The sequence below is a fragment of the Centropristis striata genome, chromosome 1, assembly GCF_030273125.1.
Source record: "Centropristis striata isolate RG_2023a ecotype Rhode Island chromosome 1, C.striata_1.0, whole genome shotgun sequence".
Taxonomy (NCBI): Eukaryota; Metazoa; Chordata; class Actinopteri; order Perciformes; family Serranidae; genus Centropristis; species Centropristis striata.
In genome coordinates this window covers 9,239,705-9,262,946 of record NC_081517.1, presented here as the reverse complement: position 1 = coordinate 9,262,946, position 23,242 = coordinate 9,239,705, and the positions used below count along the sequence as shown (strand labels likewise).

At 39.7% G+C, this 23,242-nt stretch overlaps 1 protein-coding gene across 1 annotated transcript; it reads right to left on the bottom strand.

The window, feature by feature from the left end:
* Nucleotides 1-203: 203 nt before the first annotated feature.
* Nucleotides 204-22,839, bottom strand: LOC131968956 (collagen alpha-1(XVII) chain-like). Its single transcript, XM_059330040.1, is given in 51 exon segments — nt 204-256; nt 945-989; nt 1,224-1,304; nt 1,397-1,546; nt 1,594-1,743; nt 2,008-2,145; nt 2,292-2,426; nt 2,727-2,840; nt 2,924-3,055; nt 3,153-3,278; nt 3,440-3,523; nt 3,615-3,755; nt 3,852-3,992; nt 5,023-5,058; nt 5,225-5,314; nt 5,838-5,888; nt 5,974-6,000; nt 6,193-6,252; nt 6,373-6,432; nt 6,545-6,598; nt 6,707-6,787; nt 6,907-7,014; nt 7,170-7,286; nt 7,384-7,419; nt 8,112-8,183; nt 8,261-8,323; nt 9,704-9,775; nt 10,056-10,109; nt 10,193-10,228; nt 10,422-10,484; nt 10,567-10,671; nt 10,772-10,834; nt 10,913-10,939; nt 11,259-11,285; nt 11,372-11,422; nt 11,710-12,009; nt 12,108-12,230; nt 13,841-13,885; nt 13,999-14,079; nt 14,227-14,388; nt 15,793-15,843; nt 16,088-16,168; nt 16,270-16,335; nt 17,765-17,863; nt 19,685-19,828; nt 19,950-19,997; nt 20,143-20,184; nt 20,280-20,327; nt 20,822-21,001; nt 21,068-21,319; nt 22,776-22,839. Coding segments are annotated over 51 exon segments (4,629 nt in total).
* Between the last annotated feature and the right edge of the window lie 403 nt (nt 22,840-23,242).

Sequence of the window (23,242 nt, the reverse complement as noted above, 5' to 3'; positions counted from 1 at the left end):
CATTACTGTTTACCAAACACGCTAAAAACAAAGCTACACATAATCCATGATTTCACACAGACAACAGGAGATATTCAGGAATATACAAATACAATCACAAATAGTTCATAAAAGCAGATAAAATGTGTTTCAATACATGTTCCCTCTTTATACACACCAGACTCCACATAGGATTTAACTTAAAGTACTCGGCAACTTGACTCTTAAACACCAACGTCCCTCCTCCTCCTCCTTTTAGTCGTCAGAGCGAATTCTCCTAAAATACAAACAAACAGTTTTATTAGTGTTGCTAAATTTTACCTGTTACAACCGGAATTTCCCAAAAAATTGCTACATTGTCTAAAACGTATTTAAAAAACCCAGATCATTTGCTAATCCTTTTTGACACATATTCAACTAAAAACTGTACAAAGACAAAATATTTAAAGTTCAAACTAGTTGTTTATCGTAAATATAGATTCACTCTGTTACCTTGTTATTTTGAAGTAAAGCTAACATGAGAAAACTGCTAAAACCAAAATTGAAATCAAAATCATTAACACTTTTCTATTAATGCCTGAGACTGAAAATGAGGTCATGGGGTTACCTTAAAGGAGTTCGCCATAATCTTGTTGTGATGAAGCAACAATGAATGCACTTTTTAAATGTAAATTTGTAACATTTCAACAAGTTTAAATCCCAGTATGAATGATTGAGCAATCTATGTCAAATCAGTAACAAGTAATGGCCAAATGAAGGATTGTGGGGGAAAAATGGTTTCTGTGTCCACTAGATGGGGCTGTCTGTTCAGCAAAGTGCTGAAAGCACACTGAATTGCCATTCCTTGAGCCGTTTTCATTAAAGCAAGAATTCCATCTATTAGAGTCAACAAAAACAACTAATGGTTCATGAAGTTTCAATTGGTAATCACTGTCATTAACAGTCAAATAAAGCTGTCGACTGACCTCTGTCACCTTTTTGTCCTTCTCGCCCAGGAAGGCCTTGTTCACCTGTGTCCACAAAGCCAAAGTAAATAACTGCTCATATGAATCAATAGATAGAGCCATTGTTGACTGTTACCATAGACTAATGCCAGGTAAACCCATGAGACATGTCTGATTAGGTTTCATTTAATAGAAAAAAGCAAAGCAAATATCGCATAGAAAAAACTCATGATTAATTAAGAAGCATTGTAACCACTATGAAAACAACTATTGTCACTAGATATCTCAGGCCAGATCTACCTCTCTCTCCTTTTGGTCCCGGGAATCCCACGTCCCCTTTCTGTCCTGGTCTCCCAGGTGGTCCTACAACGGCTCCATGTGCTGTGGAGGGCAAATTCAGTTATCAGACAACTTTTAGCTACTTCATCCTTCTTTTCAATTGTTACATTTTTTAAATGTAGATTCTTCTGTACTTGATATGAATTTCACTGAATCAGTGGCATTCGTGTGCGAACCAAACAATCAGCAGTATCTGTGGGGTATCTAGGGGTCAGGTGGTCCCACTGCTCCGAGGGTGGCGCATTTATTGTGGTTTGGTTCGAAATCACATAGCAGAGCATGAGCTGGATTTTTATTTGTAGATTTGTAAGATCGCAGTACAATTGCTCACATTTGATGTATTCCAACAGATCTGTGGCATTTCCATGGGAACCAAACCACCGGCTGTGTCCAGGGGGACCTGCAGGGCCGGGTGGTCCTGGAGGTCCTTGGAAGACATAACTGTTGTATTCCTTCACAATGTCGTGTAGCACACCACGGGCTGAAAGTAACAGAAAACCCCTATTAACTGTTACTCCACCAAACAGTATGCTGGGTACAGTTTGCTCTACATCACTTGACTACAACAGTACTTTCAAAAACAGTACGGACCAGAAATGTAGTTCAGCAAACTCAAACATTTCAAGCATCAACAAAGTGACTTTCATAATGATTGCTATTGGTCCTTGAAATAGTTAGTCTTTGACTTCAATGAGGTCATATAATGTCTATAATAAGTATTGACATAAAGATCATATTGACTTACATTTGATGTATTCCACCACATCCACGACATTTTCAGGGGAACTAACCCACTGGCTGTGTCCGGGAGGGCCAGGAGGTCCTGGAGGTCCTTGAACATGACGTTCAGAGTCCCTCACAACATCACGGAGCAGACCGTGAGCTGCATGTGGACAACAGTAAAGTTCAGTGGAGTTCAGGCAGGTAAGTAGTCATATATTACAATAATGACACATTGATGCAAGGTTCAGAGAGATGAGAGAAAGATATGTGATGAGATTTATAGCAAACTCTCTTTAGATCACCTACATTTAATGTAATCAGTTACTTTGACAGCCATACTGGAGTAGTCGCCGGATAAACCTGGCTCTCCCTTGTGTCCAGGGGGTCCAGGGGGGCCTGGTGCACCAGGACGTCCAAACATAGATTCTCTTAAAATGTCACCTGAAGACAATACAACAGAAGATACAATTGATTAGTAAACATTGGCTCATTTGTAACCATAATGCATAATCCTTAACTGCGTTTCTGAACTTTTATACAGTTTTTGTTTTGTAAATACTGTAAGTCAAATACTTTCCCCAAAAAGCTATTTTATCTTAAATAAATTCTACTCAAGCCCTTAAACAAGTCTAGGACTAGGAATTACCTCAAGCTGTGTGACAAGTCATACACTTACAATTTACTATACATTTTTTCTCATTTTCTGATGTTTTAAAAAGATTAAGTATTCCATAAACTCACTCCTGATGTATGGTTGTGTTTCTGTTTTCAATTCCTCTCTGTTGGCATGCTCAGCATTGGAAACCAGTCCCTGGATTCGATCAGAGGGGCCAGGAGGGCCTCTGAAGGCGACACCTTTGGCACAATAGAACAGATGTTTCAGCATATTATGTCAAATTAATTCCTCATTAACTGATGATGTTTTCAGTCAGACTCACTTTGCAGGTAGTCACTTATGTCTGAACTGTAATAGTTCGCAAATCCTGCTGGTCCAGGTGGACCTACTGGTCCAGGTGGACCTTGTATACCAGGAACACCCGGGGGTCCAGGGATACCGACCATCCCTCTCTCTGATGACAGTCAACACAGTCAATCACACTCATGTTCCCCCAACAGAAAAAAAAAACATTTGAATTGATAAACTGTAGCTCCATGTTTAGCGCTCACCATTCATGAGGGAAAGGACACGGTTAGCCACCTCCTGGGTGTTGATGTAACTGCCTTGGCCGCCTGGAGCTCCAGGAGGTCCTGGTGGACCAGGAGTACCAGCAACATATCTCCTTACGTCCTCTCCTAGACAAAAATAATGGACACCCTTTGGCAAAAAGTCTCACATGATATGCTTTAAAGAGCTGTGTATCAAGCTAAGAAATGTCATGGGTGCTATTCAAATATTGAGTTACTGCCATCTGTAAGAAATCTGGGAATTTTAACCACCCGAAAATAAGACTTACGTTGTAATAGGTTGATGATATCATTGACAGAGATGGAGCCTGGTGGGCCTGGAGGACCAGGGGCACCAGGGGCACCAGGAGTCCCTGGTGAAAAGGTAAAAATAAGGTGACTACTTTTAGAAAAAAAAAAAAAGGTTTTCACATGTATGTGACATTATGATGTGATTGGTCATACTCTGCATGTAGGCAATAACACGGTTGGCCACATCATCCACGAGCCCATCCCCAGCAGGCCCTGCGCCCCCAGAAGACCCTGGGGCCCCTGGAGGACCAGGAGGCCCAGGAGGTCCAGCCAGGTACTGCCTGATGCCACTACCTGCATGTTAAGAGATTGTTGTCACCTATAGATCACTTGACTTAGCTCTTTGTTTCAAACGTAGTGGTACATAAACCAAAGTAAATGAATACATACTCTGAAGGTATTCTGCAATATACGGGCCCACATCAGATGATCCAGATCCAGTTCCATCTCTTCCAGGTGGACCAGGTGGTCCCGGTGGTCCAGGTGGGCCTTGGCCTCCAGGAGCGAATGAGCCGCCTGAAAACAAAAATTCTCTAATGAAATGTCATGTAGGAAAAAAAAACATAAACTATGAATCTTACAATGGGATCACCGCAGCCGCAATATCAGAACAGGGATGTGAAGTGGGGCCGTGGGGTCTACCTCCTACCAGCCTACTTCCGGGGACCTTAGCCCAGACCAAACCCATGCTCAGCCTTGATTTTGTTTTGTGCTACATATCTATTAGGTTTCATGACTGTTGTGATGATATCACAGTGACAAAATCTGTCCACAGACAGACATATAAACGCCTGGCATAGTACTCAAAACCTGTAGTAGTTTCCGCTAGGATAGGAGTCTCTAGGATCACATTTTGCACTCAAACAATAGCCACACTGTTTTGTGGCTGGTAACAAGTAGAGCTTACTCTGAAGGTATTCTGCAATGTACCGGCCCACATCTGTTGATCCACTTCCATCTCTTCCAGGTGGACCAGCTGGACCAGCTGGACCGGGTGTTCCAGGTATTCCAGGTGGACCCTGGGCTCCAGGACTGTATGAGGCTTTGAAATGATAACACAAATTCTTAAATTAATATTCATAGAATATATAGCTTTTTAAAACATTTTTCCAAGATGAAATAACTATTGCTGCTTAATTATTAACGGTACCGTTTGACCAAGTAGAATCTACACTGACTTAGGGGTGGATCCACTGCTGAAGTACTGTAAGCTGCAGATACCAAATCCAGCAGAATTTAGGGGGGGGGGACTCTTTTTTTTAAAGACAAAGTAAATGTGTGTAGAATCAGTGGACTTCCCCTTAAAGATGAAATCTCTATTACTCAATATTTTATTATATTATTAACCCCAGGTCAAATTGCCTCCTGGACTGTAAATCATGTAAGGGGTATACTTCCAATGAGAAACAATATTCCAGTTTTTACAATATTTTGTGTATTGATACTTTTTGTTGGATGCAGGTTGCCTTAAATATTATTATTAGATATATTATAATTATTATTAATAATAAATATAATAATAATAAATTTTGATTTGATATGATATTAAGGATGATCTTACCAGCAGTTCCTGGGGCACCAGGGACTCCTGCATCGCCTGCAAAGAACATGTTAACAGTATGAGAGAAAAACTTTCGCTGTCTAAAAGAAAAGATGGGGAAACACAGTCAGCATCAGCAGAATGTGTTTGTTGGGAACCATGATCTATGGTAAAACAAAAAATGTAATAGTGAGGATCAAAACAGTTGGCTGAGTAAGTTTACCTTTAGGTCCTTGTGCCCCCTCTGGCCCCTCCGGCCCCTCTGGGCCTGGTGGACCCTCAGGCCCTCTAGGTCCAGGCTGACCTGGAAAACCTGAAATGAAAACCAAACACTGACTCACATCAGGGGGAAAGGCCGATATTATTCTTCCATATGCATGTCATGTTTTTCAGTTCCTCTAAGAAACTTCAACATTATTGTTTTATTTTATCCTGACAACATCCATGTAATCCCACCTCTATTCCACCTCTTTTGCTCCAGATGAACTATTCAGTTGCATTTTACCAAAGCCTGCTCAAACATGCTTGGTAAATACTACTTGGTCTTCTAGAAACAGAATGGGAACTGAACTCTTCCAATTCCAAAATCTTGTCCCATTGCCTATAGATTCTAACTCAGTCATTTTAATCTATTTTCTTTTTTAATGCTAGATAAGTCTTTGAAAAATTTAGAAGCTTAGTTAAGTAAAAAGTCTTCAAAGGCTTTGGAAAACACCTGCTGTGTATTTCTTCAAAAACTTAAAAATCTATTTTCTGTCCATAAATAGTGATTCCTAGATAAAGCATACTCCCATAGAATCTATCAGTAATCCATCTTATTTAAATTGTTCACATACCAGCACCTGGTTCCCCTGGACTCCCTGGAAGACCTGGTTGACCTGGTTGACCTGAAACAATCATCATTACATTACGATATGTTTCTTTTTTAGCTATTTACACTATGATGTATGCAACAGATAGCAATTTTCTTACCTTGGTACCCTTGTGGTCCTCGGTCACCTAAGAACAATGAACAATAAGATGAACATTTCTGTGAACCAGAAGTTCTCAACCATTTTCAAGAAGTACTCTAATTCCTATCTTGCACTGACATCTAAAACATCCACTAATTTGAATCTTATTTTTTTTATGTGTGACTAATATAAATACAGCTCTATGAACTCTTTTGTTAGAGGCTTCTGTCAAACTTACCTCCTGAACCTTTCGGGCCTGGAGGTCCTGGTGGTCCTGGTGGTCCAGCAAAGAAGGTATCTAGGACCAACCACAAAGAACACATCAAATATGACAAACAAATATATTAGAATCTAAATGTGACACGTCTCCAGGTCTTAAGAATTATAATATTTTTGGAATGAGATTTCTTTCACCAACCTGAGGTGGGCACAAAGCTGCCAGGTTCTCCTTTTTCCCCTGGACTTCCAGGTAAACCTACACATTTGGACAGCAGAAAATATAACTTTCTATTGTGACACAGTTTAAATCATCCTGCATGCTGATGATCTAGGACTCTTTTTGTCTGTCTGTGTAATGTAATATTCTTGTTTACCTGGCTCTCCTGCAGGTCCTTTGCGGCCTGGAGGACCCTGTTTATACTCGCCTAAACAAGAGACACAGCAGCTATTAAATAATCGTGAGTTTGCTCTAAACACCTATCTCAATTGTCTCTGAATTCCCTTAATATCTTTCCAAATAGCTTTTGACATACCAGAAGGACCTTGAGGACCAGGTGCTCCGGGAGGTCCTGGAGGGCCTGGTGGGCCAGGCAATCCAGCCACTGATGAAAGTTCTGTTAGAATTGAAAACATAGAGGGTGCATTGGGTATTTCTATCTACCAGATTGTTATTTTCAACTCCAACACCAAGTGGTGCCAAAGAAAAGAATGAAAGAAAGAAAGAGGTGCTCACTATTGGTTTGGGTGGCAGTGACAGTTTCTGAATCCGTAACACTCGCAGGCTCTCCAGGTTTTCCTTGGTCTCCCTTTTCTCCTTTCTCTCCTTGGTCTCCCTTTTCTCCTTTCTCTCCTTTTCCTCCCCTTGATCCTGAATGATAACATCAATGTACCATCACAGAAAGCCAATCTATTCATCATGTATCAATAATCTTACATCCATCTCTCATTTTTTGACTCATCCCAGATGTTAAACATGGGTCAAGAGTTTGAATTTACCAGGTTGTCCTGGGACTCCAGCGGGGCCAATGGGACCAGACAAACCAGGGTTTCCAGCAGGACCTGGAGGCCCAGAAGGCCCTGGTGGTCCAGGTAAGGCCACTGTATTGGAGCCAGCTAGAAACAAAATGCAAGAGACCAGGTACATTTTAAAAGACTTTATGTTTTCCTAAGTTTTATATATTATGTCTAACTCGTACAAGTTCACTGTTACCTGGCGCGATAATTTTACCAGGTGATCCTGGTTCACCTGAAAGACAATGTAGTGTTTGATTACATGAAGCTTTGCATTATAGACATACAGTACAGTACATCAATAGTTTGATTAAGTCTTTAGTTTTGGAGAACTCTGGTAAGGGGATAACAAGAATTAACCCTGATTTAATGTAGGCTAGTTTTCACGTGTGTCAGTGTGTATGTTAACTTATAACTAGGCAAACTAGTGGTGAATAAATCAGTTGCTCCACCCCTTTGGTTCACACTGAAATATTTCAAAATATTTTATTGTATTTCATTTTATTGAGGAATTCATGTGAATCAATTGTAATTACTGATGTAATCAAGTCAAAAATTCTCCAAAACAAATTACTTTTGATTTTAGAATGTTGTGTTTCGTACCAATTATCAAATGTTAGCATGTTTACACACTAAATTTGTCAACATTTTCATAGTGACTTAGCAAGCTAGCGCTAGCAACAGCCTGACAGCATTGCAAACATGGCAGCAGAATCTTTTTACTGCATTTGTGTGGTTTTACCATTTTGTATAAATGATCCATTTTGTCCTACACAGCCCCTCATACAAACAGTTAGCAAAACCCCAATAAAAATACTGTAACAATAATTTCAGCCTCAGTCTCATCAGTTTAAAATAAGCTGACTGACATTCCTCAGGCATTATTTGAGAAACACAATTGATTACATCACAACTGCGTGGTGGTACCTGGGGGACCAGCATCTCCAGGAACTCCAGGGGATCCTCTCACACCAGGAAGTCCCATCGGACCTGTTTCACCTGCATACAGGAACAGTCTAGATCACATTCCAATCCTTGCCTCAACAACAACTCTAAATAATCAGGGATTTTCTCACCTGAAATTCCTTTAGATCCCATTGGTCCAGCAGGGCCAGGTGGTCCAGGTTGACCTGGTTCACCTTTAACCAATGAAGCAAAAACCATTAAAGAAAAAAACATTATTTCAACCTGTCACAACTTAGTGGTTATTTTCAAATCAGCAAAATTCTTGGAAAAGCTTTAATGTTTACTATATAACTTTTCTCAGCTAGCAGCTATTGACAAGTAGCAGTTATGGGATGATGGTGAAAGCTAAATCATATTGTAGCAGGGACACAAGTGCAAAAGGCTCACAAAGCCAGTGAAGTGACTCAGAAATCAGTTACACAGCAATATCTATCTAAAGTTTGCTAACATAAGCCTTATTAGCCAAAAGCCAATTGATTGTATTTTACTGCTTATGAATTTCACTTTTCATATTAAGGAAGATTAATGGGTCATAGGTTTAGTCATAACTTCAAAATAATAATAATAATAACAACAATTATGCCATCTAATCAGGTCATACAGTATGTTTTGTTGCAACAAGTCTTCCAACCCATTCCTTACCCCCTTATACTCTAGATCAACCTAGTGTAAGTTTTGGGGTGAAAATAAATATGTATGTTACATAACCTAAGTTATGAATGTAATGCCGGTAAAGCACTTAGGTAAATTAAATGCAAGCCTTAGATAAGTACCTCATATAAAATAAGACAACCTTGACTTTTTGTTTCACACATTTTTTCACAGGCATTGTCGCTCATTATCAGAGGCGGAGTTAGACACTGTAAACATTCAGGGATCAGCCTAAACCAAGGCTGGTCTTGGGGCATGCTCACCCAAAGAGATATTTTTTCCTTTTTGCCCCAGCTATATGCACGTTTTTATACCATGCTGGAACTGAGTTCAAAGAAAGAATGTTTTGCTAATCCGGACTGCTAATTGCAAATCAAGGATCCCCAACAAACAACAACAAAGTAAACTCGGTCTTCAATAATCTAAATTCAGTACTAGGCCAACAGAAATAAATTTACTACATCATTTTTTTAATTTTTTATTTTATTTTATTAATTTGTTTTTATTTTATTTAATATTTATGTATTTATTTAATTTATTTTATTTTATTTTATTTTATTTTATTTTTTTTGGGGGGGGGCATTGTAGTAGTAGCATCGAACAACCTCCCATGACATTATTAGTGTGGGCCTATAGATATCCATATCTCCCCAGTAACAGAGCTTGTCTCCACTGGTTTGCTGGTCCAGCCAGAGAGACTGAGATGGGGAGATGGATGGACATGACACAAAGTTGATTGCAATTCAAAAACCTAAAAGATTCTGGGCTTTTGAGTAAACGCCTAGAGCCCAAAAAGCCACCACCCCTGCTTTATAGCACTTTAGCACTTAATTGAATAGCAGTGGTAATGGCAGCTCATTTTTCATGTTGTTGATGATATGTAAAGTTATTCTGGAACACACCGGCTGGTCCACGTGGTCCCCTCTCTCCCTGATCTCCTTTGGTTCCTGGCTGCCCTGGTGTTCCTCGATCACCTGCAATAAAAACAATAAAAAGCGTCAGTGGTGCTCTCTGAACTGACACTGACATATCCTTACATACACTATATCACTGATTAATACTGCTATTAACTTTCAATCAATGTTCTGCAAAGACACAGTAACTTCACCATTATTTATTTTGTTGCATATCATTATTGGATTCATAGGATTCATTCATGCAAATTCATAGAGGTTGTTTTTTTGGCAAATTAAGAAGACTTGTTATTCTTGTTTATATACAGGTGCATATACATGAAAACAAGATAAAATGTACCTTTTGGTCCTGGAGCTCCTGCTTCACCCTGGAAACCCTTAATGCCGGGAACACCTGCACGCAAATTACAGATTTGACACATGATGGCAATCAATATGAAATAACAGATGAAAGAAGAAATTAATGTGGAGTTTTACCAGGCCTTCCTGATATACCCTGCTCTCCCATGACACCTAAATCAAACAAGAAAATCATATTGGCCATTCATTTTTAGCATCTGTTCATATGTTGCAGTTGGTTTACCATGTTATTTTAAGAGTGATATAGGTTACAGTGATTTGTACATGGCCAAAAAAAACCAAACAAAAAAACAACAAAAAACAAGCACAATCTGGCCTGTAACTTCATCACGACCTTTGACCTTACCTTTCGGCCCCACAGGTCCAGTAGCACCAGCAGGACCAGGACGTCCTGCCTCACCTTGAGATCCTGACAAAACCCCATTTCATTATCAAAGACTGTTCACAATCAATTAAAAACTTGCCATGATTCAACAGGTTACATACACTACCTTTGTCTCCTTTCTCTCCAAAACCTGGTGGTCCAGTCTCTCCACGGGGGCCCATTGCTCCATCCCGGCCCCTCTGGCCCGGTGGGCCCTCAGAACCTGTTTCCCCTGGTTACAAAGGAGGGGAGACTCAGCTTATGTTTTCTTTTTCCTAGTGACTGCTCATCCTCAGAGAACTATAAGAACTATTATCTAAACTTAATACTACCTGTGCTTCCCTTTGGTCCTCTTGGTCCTTCCATTCCTGGGTGACCCATCTGCCCAGGAGGGCCTAAAGAAATAAACTGGCAGTGAGTTTGTCACCTCTGTGGGAAGGAAAAAGCTACGACACATTTGCACTCAGTCTCACCTGGCAGGCCAGGAAAGCCGCTTTCACCTGCAAAAGACCAATTTATAGCTGTTGGTTCCAGTTTGAAACTTACTGTTTGTTGCACACTGTTAAGACTTGGTAACCATTTATGATGGTCAAATGAAGCTTAATGAAATATTTTCCTTATTTTCTCAGCCCACTAGATGGCACTCTCTGTTCAATATAGGGTTGAAAGCACACCAAACTGCCACTTTTTGAGCCTTTGTCTTTAAACCAAGAGCGCCATCTAGTGGGTTGAACAAAAAAAAACAATGGTTTATGAAGCTAAACTGGACATCACTAATATTCATAACATTTTGAACACATATGGAGGACAGTTCCTTACCTTTTGGTCCAAGAAACCCTGCATCACCTGTAAAGAAACAGCCTGCCTTATTATAGATATCAACAACAGCAACAAAAAATCTCAAAATTATGTTATGATTCGTCCAAACATGCCTTTAGGTCCTGGATCTCCTTTCTCCCCTTTTAGTGAGTATGCAAGTGTATCTAAAAGTAAAAAAAAAGTTAGGATCAAATAAAAATTCGAATGAACGGGCTGATGAGCTTACATAAAGATAGTAGACAATGAAGCTTTGTGAAGCATTTGCATTATTTACGGAGTCCACTAGATGGTGCTCTTTGTTCAACAAAGGGCTGAAAACACACTCAACTACCATTGCTAAAGACTTTTTTTAAAGCCAAGCACGCCATCTAGTGGGGTCTAAAAATAACGCAAATGCTTCTCGAAGCTTCATTGTTCCTTCACTACTGATTAGTGTGTCATTTTTCTGTACCTCTTAAAGCATCCGAGCGGAGTTCAGCCCTGACCAGCTGCTGAACAGCTCTCTGCAGGGCAGCACTGTCCTGTCCTGATCCGCCTGCTGCGCCTCCCCCTGCCCCAGTAGCCCCCAGGTTAATGGTATTGTCAGAGCGGGTCAGTGTAGACCCAGAAGAACTCCTCTCGATGTATGACGAGTCCAGAGGGTCGATGATGTTGATGCCAGAGGAGGACAAGCGGCTGGAACGGGCGGACGCAGTGCCGGTGATGGCTTCCAGAGCATCAACACGGTTTTTAAGACGTTTCACTTCTTCACCTGTGAGAAGAGAAGATGAGAGAAGATGATGGACATGTGCATATGATCTTCAGTGCCCCTTCGGAAGGTAAATAACTGCTACAGAATAAATGTGTTACCAAGAGCGATGAGTCCAAAGAGGAGTCCGAGGAGGAGGAGCAGGCTGAGCAGGAGGCCGAGCAGCCACTTCCACCAGCTGCAGCAGGAGCAGAAGCTGAAGCCGGACTCGTCTTTACGGATCTCTGACAAACAAAATACAGATGCATGATTTCCTGTTCTGTTTGTGTTAGAAGTAAGAAAACTGGTCTAGATTCATCACAGCAGCCTCTACAGAAAACGTTCAAGCCTTTAGTATTGTAATGTCAACTAGAAAATTACGTGACGTGTGTGTGAAGCATGTGTATCTGGAGGAGTGTACACACTGTAATCACATCAAATGATCAAAGGCGTTGGGGTCGACCAATCAGAGCAGAGCAATCAACAGAATTAAATGCCGCTAGAATGTTGGAACTGGAATTTCTGGCCTTGATCAGAAAGCATTTTTGGCAAAACCATAATGACTATCATTGATCCGACTTCACTTTGAGCGTCATGAGTTCTTCCTGAACAGCTACATATGTGTTTTGTGAAGAAAAATGAAGAAATAGCTTTGTAAGAGGGATCTGAAAACTGTTAAATAAGCTTTTCTACAGAAATCTTCCTGCGTTTTTAATATGGGAGCCAATGAGGCTGTTGGTGCGTGTTGGTGGCGCATCTGTGCGTCCTACGCCCAAACTGTAACTCTGACAGCTTTACCAGAGGATTGTGAGTGAGAAGACAAATTTTCCTACATTTCTATGTATAAATTATTTCTCTAGAGTGGAATTTGCGGCCTGGAGCGCAGTTTTCAAATGTATTTTTTGACAATTTTTTCTCTCCCTCTACACTTTGGCGATGATGTCACACACTGTGACAGGAACATTCCATGCAATACACACCCATTATAATCTCAGAATTTCTCCAAAAATGATCATGGTCATTGAACAGGGATTGATAAAAAACTATATGACCTATCGAAACGTGGATTAATACACCGATACACAAGACTTGTGTCTACTGTTTAAAGTTTAAATGGAGTCTCTAGGTGAAATTATGTCGGAGAAGTAGACGTTTGAAAATCTCCAATTATTGTTCTTTTTTTCGCTCATTTTTCTTTGGATGTCCCATTCACTTCAATGCAAAATTTTGGGCAGTTTTTTGCGACTTTTTGAAAAAAAATCATATTCCGTAGAAAAAAGTAATAGCACACCGATCCCGATCAAACCGCACATTTTGATATATAATTTGACTAGAAGTGGGACGAAATTGTGTCCGGAAGAGGAAGAAGAAAAAATCCCCAGTATAACAATAGAGCTCGGTGCGATTGCCCCGTGGCCCTAATGAGAAGTTTGTATTCATCAACACATTTCTTACTTAAATCTCTTGCTGTATTGAGTTTTTATAGTTCTTCCCTTTTTCCTAACTTGCTATATTTTTCTTAAAATATTAGTTGGACATTTTGAGCTGAGTCAGATGAAAATAATGTTAGCACTCTCAGATATCAGACTGGTATCATTCTCCTCACTTGAGCTTCCTACAATATCAAACTATCACTTATACTATCCACTTATTTCTAAACATTGCACTTGACTGTCTTTAGTTCATTTTTTCAACAAACTGTAGGAAATACAAAGAGCAAAAGGTGTTGCCCACTTTATCATCACGTTAAGATGTACACCAGACCTAGTGGGAGTGTGGTAGGATCGGACTGTAATCCAAATTATACATGACATCATAGTCGAAGGAGAAAAGTAAAAATCAGACTATACACTACCTGCATAGGTGGCTTTGTCTTTTGTGGCAACTTTTAAGGTCGCAGCTTTAAAAAAAAGTAGAAAGAAAGAGCAAATAAATACATGTCAAAACAAGAAATACTGTATAATGTATGTGGTAAATGCAAAAAACACAAATATTTCTTGTATATCAGTCTACATTTAGCATCTGTTCCTTCGTCCATCGTGCTGGATGATAGCTTCTGTTTCTCTCTCTGTAGTGAGTCCCCAGAAAAGATACCTGCAAGTCACGACCGTAACAACACTATTGAATTACTGATCAAAAAGAAATACACATCTTCAGTGATTTTACACTAACAAACCTAGTTGAGTCAGTGGGAAACTATATCAGTATATAAGCAGTATTACTTGGTTGTATTTGTATTACCAGATGCAGTAGCAGGTGCAGCAGACATGAACTGTTTCCCCGTGTCTTTGGTCATGATGAGCCGCTCCGTCTCCTTCTTCACAGGAGCGTTCTCCTTCTCTATCAGCACAAATTTAAAGTCTTTGCCTGAGGACTCGTCATTAATGGGACTGCTGGGTCTCACTGTGAGAAACACACAACAAGACATTAACAACTCAAATACAATGAAGACCTACTGTGCTCTGTTTATAACTGTCATTTCTCTGTGATTAACACATTTTGAACTGCATGCGCACAGAATCATTCAAATAAACAATGCAGTCACTGTAATATGCTTTAACTCCAAGTAATTATATTTATTTACAATATGATGCTCTATGATAAACAAAATGTAACAAAATACATTTACTCAAGTACTGTACTTAAATACAAAATTGAGCTGACTTGTATTTTCCTCTCATGTAACTTCCTACACTACATTTCAGAGTGAACTACTGCACTTTTCATTTCAAATTTCTTGGATTTTTCTTGCAAAAACATGTCAAGGTTTCAGCTTCAGAAATGTGAAGATTAGCTGCTTCTCTTTAAATGATCTTTTACCTATGAATTGTTGTTCAGAAAAAATAAACATTGTGAAGGTTTCTGTAGTTAGTCAAGAAAACAGTCAGCCGATTCATCTATAATGAAAAACTATACTGAAGTAGTTAAAAGGAGCCATACCTTTAAAAAATTAAAACATTGCTAGCATAAATGCATCAATACAAATAATCTAATAATATATTTAGAATATATAAAACAATCTGAGTGGGTCCATTCTGCATAAAGAGTACTTTTACTTTTGATACTTTAAGTACATTTTGATGCTGATACTTTTGTACTTTTACAGTGAGGTTTTGAATGCACTTTTACTTGTGGAGTAATTTCACAGTGTGGTATTAGTACTTTTACTTAAGTACAGGATGTGAATAAATTAAGAAAAGCCTCTGTAACATGGACATATGTAGACTGTAGTTTTGTAATACACATGGTAATTGTATTTATGTTTATAATATTTATATTTATATAATAATTTACAATATACATGTATAGGTATTTACAATGTAATATAAATTGTTTATAATATATATATATATATATATATAATTGTTTATAATATTTGTATATGACTATATTGATTATTCATATGTATATAGATATAGAGACCTGTTAAGGGGTAGGACTCGATACGTTTTTTTTACTTCTTCCTACTCCCTTTCGAGCTTGCAGAAAGTGTCTGTCTTCTCAATTTTTTTTTTTGCTTTTTTGTTTTGTTTTTTATTTATTCATCTATTAATATTTAAACTTGTTTGTTTTTTTTGTTGTTTTTTTACTTGCTTGCATGTTCGGAATAAAGACAATCAATCAATCAATCAATCAATCAATCAATCAATCAATCAATCAATCAATCAATCAATCAATCAATCAATCAATCAATCAATCAATACCTCCTCCACCACTGATAATAACTGTATAAAGGCTAATTAATGTTGTCCAACAAAAGTGGGTAAACTCTGTTTCACAAACAAGCACACATATCTAATGGCTCACCTGTGGTTGGGCTGATTGCAGTTCCAGCTACATTTTTCTGCACACCATAAACTGTGAGGAGACAACCATGCACATTCAGACAGTAATTCATGATCCTAACTAATGTTATAGTACTAAAGCTGACAGAACACACAGTTATTTTTCACTCTTTTCCCCCATAATCTTAATATTCGTTGATTCTGAAATGTTCAATGTTGAGAATTATTATGTCTTCTTTTACATTTGTGTTGTTGCAGTAGAATATTATCAGAAGAATATCTATGGACAACTCTGCTTTTATTATTGGCTGCATTACCCATTTGTGTGTTGGTTGCAGTGGGAGAGAGCACCATGGGGCTGGTAGTTGCCAGATTATTCTGAACACCATACATAGGAACTGAGACAGAGAGGAAAAACAACAGTTAGGTACAGCACTCTCAGTGTCAAGCTAAGGATATGAAATCCCAGTGGGCTGTTACATGACAGGAAGAGAATCACCAGTGCTGCTGGCAGATAGTCCGCTGCTCATGGAGGGAGAGCTGAGTGTCAGGTTGTTCTGCACTCCTGCACAGATAAAACACAGCCCAGAAAGAAAAACTTAGAGCATAAATTCAGGCCTTGTAAGCATCTCATCAGTGGCGGACTCAGACTGTGTGAAAGGCAGGGGCGAAAAAATAAAAAGGGCACATTGTGCACAACATGGGGCCCCACCAGCACACAAAAAGCTATGATGCGTGCCCCCCTGGGAGAAAATTTGTATATTTTTTAAGTAAAATGCATGAATTTTTCTGCACTTTGAGAGCTAAATGAGATTAAACACCTCACATAACATTTTTCACAGTTGGGTGATATCGTATTCCAGAATCTCTAGAGGGAACAGCATCATAATTTGTTGTATGAAGGGGCACCCTAGAGAGCAATCTATCATTTTTTTCATGTATAAAGGGCAGCCAATAAGGCACTTTCTCTCGTTTTCACCACTATAGAGGGCACTTTTGCAATACTTTTTCAGCCATGGAGGCACCAGACAGGTAGAAGGGCACTCATTAAGGCACGTTATCAAATTTTCTTGCTCTAGAGGGTACATCATCATAATTTATTGTATGAAGGAGCACCCGAGAGGGCACCAAATCATTTTTTGCACGTGTAAAGGGCAGCCAATAAGGCAATTCCTCTCGTTTTCACCACTCTTGAGGGCACTTTAGCGCACTTTTTCAACCATGGAGGCATGAGGGGGGGCGGCCGTATTATTATAGATATAGACTTTATTGATTACAGGGGTGAATCCACAAACTAGCTAGTAGTGTATAATGTAAAAAAAACATAGGTGGCATTTACACTGGGGATGCTCTGGACTTTTTAAAAGTGTGCTAAAAATAGTCGGAACCAAGAAATGTAACCTAATGAATGGGAATGCTTTGAGGAAGGTAAATTTGCAAAGTAAGAAAACATATATTGCAATGTAAATATAAAAAACAAATAAATATATATTATCAAAAAAAGTAGTGTATGCTAAAAACAAAACAAAAAACTAAATACAAATAAAATGCCCCAACCTTATTGTGCATTCTATGCGGAGTATTTTTATGTTGTCTGCAGTTTGTTTTCTCAAATGTTGACTCCTTAAAAAATGTATTTTGTTATCGTGTCCCTACCCCTTATCAACACAAAGGGACACCCTTGGTAAATTGCACCTCTACCAGCTACATTAAAGCGATGTACTTATTAGAAATCAATCATTATAATACAATAATATTATTTAACTATGCAAAAATGAGTATGCAGATTTCAGTGTGAAGAGTTCATTGATGCTACTGTATAAATAATCTCTAAGGAAACTGTCATTTAAATCTTGTTTGTGCTGCTCTAAATACAGTCACTGCATTGCTCAGGTATAACCCTGCAACAGTTAATTGAGAATGGTTAGATGTAATCGGCATTATATCCTCCGGCAACAGGTTGTTGATGTTATTGGTTATCATATATGACTGACCTGAGGTGTAAAGTGTGGAGGTAGCGGACAGGTTGTTGGGGTTGGTATTGTAACTGTAGCCACTGCTCACACCTCCAGACCAGATACTGCCATATTGCTCTAGTGGAGAAGACACAAAAGTGGTAGACACAAGATATAAAACTGAAGGCATGTGGAATGCAGAAAATGTACTGTTAAACAAATAGTTAAACAAATATTAAAACTCCATATTGTGGTATGTTAAAAGGAACCAGGGCGAATTTTGAAAGGAACGCAAAAATAGATTGAGTAATTCTAAAAGCAGCTGCAAAGGGTGAATTGCACCGATTACTGGGCTGCATATTCATATTGCATCTCAATGCTCCAGTACTATTTCATATATTTAAATGAGGTAGTATGCATACATGTCATGCAAAATTGGCTCCTTACTATTCAAATGTCGCCTGGCTAATGCCAGACTATATCACAAATGAGATATAGTCTGGAGACCACCTATTCATTTTTCCATAGAGGAGGCGTGGTTTACAATTGTCCAGAGCCGTTTATTGGGCGCTACGAATGTATATTATAAGCGTCTGTACATAGCTCTTACCCAGTCATATCAATTATACCAGATGACGTATGTAGAGCAACAGAAATTTGACAAGGAAGCATCAAGGCAGAAGACGACTGATGTTTACACAATTGCGCCAAACGATTATTGCCGTTTGTGCAAGATATATATGAAGGAAGAAGGACACTCCACATATGCACACTCTTCAGACATATATTTTATCTGGTCCTCCATCAAGGTGATCAATGGCGAGACGACCACAACGACCAGGGTCTCGCTAAACCGCATCAGCTTAGCCACTAACGGGGCTAGTTGGTAGATTAGGCTTTTGCCAAATCCTGTTGGAAGTAAGGCTACAACATCCTGTTTGGTGGTGATAAAGGAGTGTAAAGCCAAACGTTGTTCTTCTTTTAAAATAAACTTTTGCTCTAAACTATCTAGAACACTGTCTACAGCTAGATCGAAAGACAGCTTCGCGTCTGCTGCAGCCATGTTGGATCTGTAAGCAAACTACAAGCTTCCGTCTGTTGAATAGTACGCATCATCGTCTTGCCGTCCCTCCTCATTCTGTGATTGGATACCAAAAGCAGGGCTAAGAATCGGCCATGGAACCGCCTTGCAGTTTGAAACAAAATCGAGTGCGGGAGGCAGCATGGGTATACCCAGGCTAATTCAAATGAGACACTTTGCTTAAAAAGTCCAATTCACAAACACCAGCGCTAATAGCCACATGCAGCTAGAGTGAAATTATCACTGTCTTCAGAGAGCTGGTGGTAAAAGAAGCACATTTATGAGCACCAACATAAGGTCAACTAAATAAGCAAAAAGACCTCCGTCTCAGTCTCAACTACGCTCACATACGCTCACTGTGTGAAAGTGGACTGTGTGTGTGTGTGTGTGTGTGTGTGTGTGTGTCTGTGTGTCTTATCTTTTGGATGTGTTGAAGAACACACAGAAAATTAATTAATATCTGGGGTGTCTGTGACTCAGTTGGTAGAGCGCTGATCGGAAGGTCAGTGGTTCGATCCCTGACCATGGCAGCCTACATGTCGAAGTATCCTTGGGCAAGATACTGAACCCCAAATGGCTCCTGATGCTGCGTTCACTGGTGTGTGAATTATTTCCCACACAGTTGTAGGATAGCCTCGGCCACCAGTATGAATGTGTGTGTGAATGGGTGAATGTGCACAGTTTGTAGTTTAAAGCTTTTATCCAAAGCGTTATATAAGTGCAGTCCATTTAATATTAGGTCCTATTATATCATTATTATATTAGGTCAGATAGTGGTTGCAAGTGACGCGTAATTCATGGTGCTATCTGTGGCCACAATCGATTCTTTGTGAATGTGCCCCCATGTGTATGAATTTTATCAGATAGATGGGTTGAACCTGTGCTGGAGCTCTCAGACATGGTCCTGGTTTCCACGCTGGCCTTCTTGGGGATGGGGAGCGTGTTGTTAGGGGAGCGAGAGGGGCTGGTGCTGGTGGATCGCTTTCCTCTCAGCAAACGCTTCACGTCATCCAGCTCCGTCCCTGCAGAGCACAGCTGACAGTGGGCATCAAACGGACAACCACCCTGTCTGTAGTTCCCATTTATTGCATCATAAATTAAAATTTAAGAAACAGACATTTGGGGATGAAGAGCTCTACTCACAACAAGCTGTAGGAGAAGCACTCTGGAGCCTGGCTCTGATCTCGCTCTCTAAAGAAAGTACAAATAGTTCATTAAATATTATTATTGCTTGAATGTATGATAATGATCGGCAAATTTAAATTCAAGTTTGTAGTTATATACATTGTTCATGTACTATAACTAAATGTTCTGTGTCAGAGAGGAACCAGGGTACCTCTGCTCTGAGCTCTCCCTCTGGTGGCAGAAGTTGAAGTGCCTAAAAACACAAGAAAAAAAACCATTGGCAGTGTGAATAAAGGTGCACACTCCACAATCCATTTGTCAGTTGCCTGAGATTCAAGTAAACCTTACCGTACTCCTTCCTTTGGTACTCTGGAGAGGAGTTTGTACTTGAACTCTCTGAAACATGGAAACAAGATCATATTAGCTTTCAGTTTATTTTCTCCTCCTCAAATGCTGTAAATTCATGCTGCTGGACTCCAATGGCCGACTCAGGCTGTCTGAAGGGCAGGAGAGCACAAGCTGCATGCAGTAGGGCAGAAATTTTCCCATCCTTCAGTACATTAGCCTATATGGGGCACCCCAGAGGACACTATATCATGTTTTCTCTGTAGTATGGGCACCCTAGAGGGCATTTTGTGATTTTTCTCGACTGGAAAGGCACCCTAGAGGGCAATTGATCATGTTTTCTCTATTTACGGGTATCCTAGAGGGTATTTCATTACATTTACTCTACTAGTAGGGTGCCCGAGGAAACTTTATCATGTTTTATTTACCATCAAGACATCCAAGAGGGCCATTTTGCTGCATTTGCTTTCAAATATGGGGTCAACAAAACAGGAAAAAACAGACAGTTCTATAAACCAGCATGAAAAACGGGACCTGTGACTAACCATCAAAGACATCTGCGAGAGCTGCTGCTGTGATGACCATGCTTCCTCTATCCTTTACAACAGGCGAATAGGTGACTCCTGAGGACGAACCTCTCTTCACTTCACCAGATCCTCCTGCAGCATAGCTGGTCTTCGTCACTGTCGAAACTGTCACAGCACCTAAACCTCCTTCCCTTTTTCCTTCTCTGCCACCACTCACAAAACCAGAAGACATGCTTGTGGAACCCCCTCCAGAAGCCCTAAAACCTCCACCTCCACCTCCCCCTGCTCCTGCTCCTGAGCCCCCTGCAGTTGCTGAACTCCCTCCACCTGAGGATACAGCAGAGGAGGCTCCTAGAGTGGAGATGCTGATGCCCCCAGTACCCTTGCTGGCCTCGGATCCACCAGAGCTGGCAGTGTGGGAGCTGCTGGATGTGATCAGAACTGTGCTGCTCGTGCTACCAGAGCCTCTGGACGCAGCTCTCTCACCTGACCCACCTGCGCTCAGAGAAAGACCATCTAGAGGAGCAGAAAGGAAAAAGGTAAATGGGGGGGTTTCACACTGACCATTTATTACATTTTGTAAAAAAAAAAAATCATCCACATGTTTTGTTTTTTATCTCATCTCCTAAAGACAGAGATTATCTTATCAAAGCCCTCATCCAATACTGAGATGACATGTCTGTGGGGGTTTAGGATGACACATATCAAACTGCCTAAATCCAGTTTCAGCTACAAGACTGCACTGGAAAAGCTTACATTTGACCTATAACGTGAATACCTATTTCTTTCTTGTAAAATAACATTCCCCAGGTAAGCCTCCGCTTGCCTGACAGTGTGCCTGAACATGCTCCATATATAAAACCATCCTCCCTAATAGGAGATTGATTCATGACTCACATATAACATAGCTGGTACAGCCTGGGGTCATAATCTGTAATGTGTAATAAAAATGTAAAAAAAACAAACAAAAAAAGCTCGTAGAAGCTGAGTAACAGAATAACCCCAACATACTCCAAAGCTGTGTTCAGTAGTGAAGGGACAACGAAGCATCATAAACCATTTGCTTTATTGACGGATTCCACTAGATGGCACTAAAGGGCTGAAAACACACTCAGTTATCATTGCTAAAGGGTTTTTTTTTAAGCCAAAACCACCATCTAGTGGGCTCAAAAAATAAAGCAAATGCTTCATGAGGCTTCATTGTCCCTTCACTAGTGGTCGATACTTTTTTGCCACCTGGTGGCAGCAAAGCAAGGTGTGTACTATTTGTAAAGGTTACATTTGAAATGTGATAGGTGTAGCAGATTAGTTACCCTTTTTTAATAACTTAACTATACAATGTTACTTGTATACTTGATTACTTTTTGATTACTTTTATAACATGGACAATAAAGCTGAAAAGTCCCAAAGGCTTTGCTGCCCCTATTGTCCAGAAAACCCCCCAAAACAAGGCATTCCTGCACATTGAAAGGCTGCAAAGCAACAGAATGAATGTTATATTTAACATATACATTGCCAAAAAGAATGTAACCCACTTGAAATCACCAACAAAACTCCATTCTTAATTACATTTTGAGGGAAATTTTCTCAAGGAGCATTGGATGTTGCAGTTTAAACTTTAAACTTACTTTAATTGTGTGAATTGAAACAAACCCACATTGAAGTGATTATTCACTGTTGGTTTGACCCTTTTCACATAACCGCATTATGCATAATTATCACATGCATGTGATAATTATGCATGCTAGGTGTGAAGATGATGGCATTGCTTACTTTGAGATGTCACTTGAGTAGTTGTTACTGATTTGGTGACCACTGTAAAGAATAATTCAATTGTTAAATACATGTACACTGATTATTATACACTGATCAGCTCATTTAAAGTCAGTTATGCATTTGTTGAAAAACAGTATATATAAATAAAGTGTATGCAGCACTGCATTGCTGGTTTTGTTCACCTCTCACATCTTACCTTTGCTACTTCCTCCAACACCTCCTCCAGAGCTGACGGTCTTGGCTGTGATTAGATTGTCCATCCAATACCAGCTGTTGAAGAAAACACAACCACACACTGTTTTTTACTCTACAAAGGATTTCTGAAGAAAGGACTATTACACTGTGTGGAATATGAAAGACTAAAACTCTGTGAAAAAGGAGATTTTCATTACATTGAACTATACCCCGAGGCAGTATTTGCACACACAGCCCTGTCCCCAGTCATATAATTTCATTATTTGTGTGGTCATATTTCTTTCCTTTGTAGCCATGTCTCCTGTGTAAAGGCCTCTTTAGAATCCAACATGCCATTGATTTAAAGGGTTCACCTGAAGCTGTATAGAGAGGGCGTAGCTCTGAGCTTGCTTGATGAATGTGGCTTTTTTTTTTCACAAAAGGACGTGTAGAATAAAGGCTGATCACTATTGAACCTCGGCTGAAACA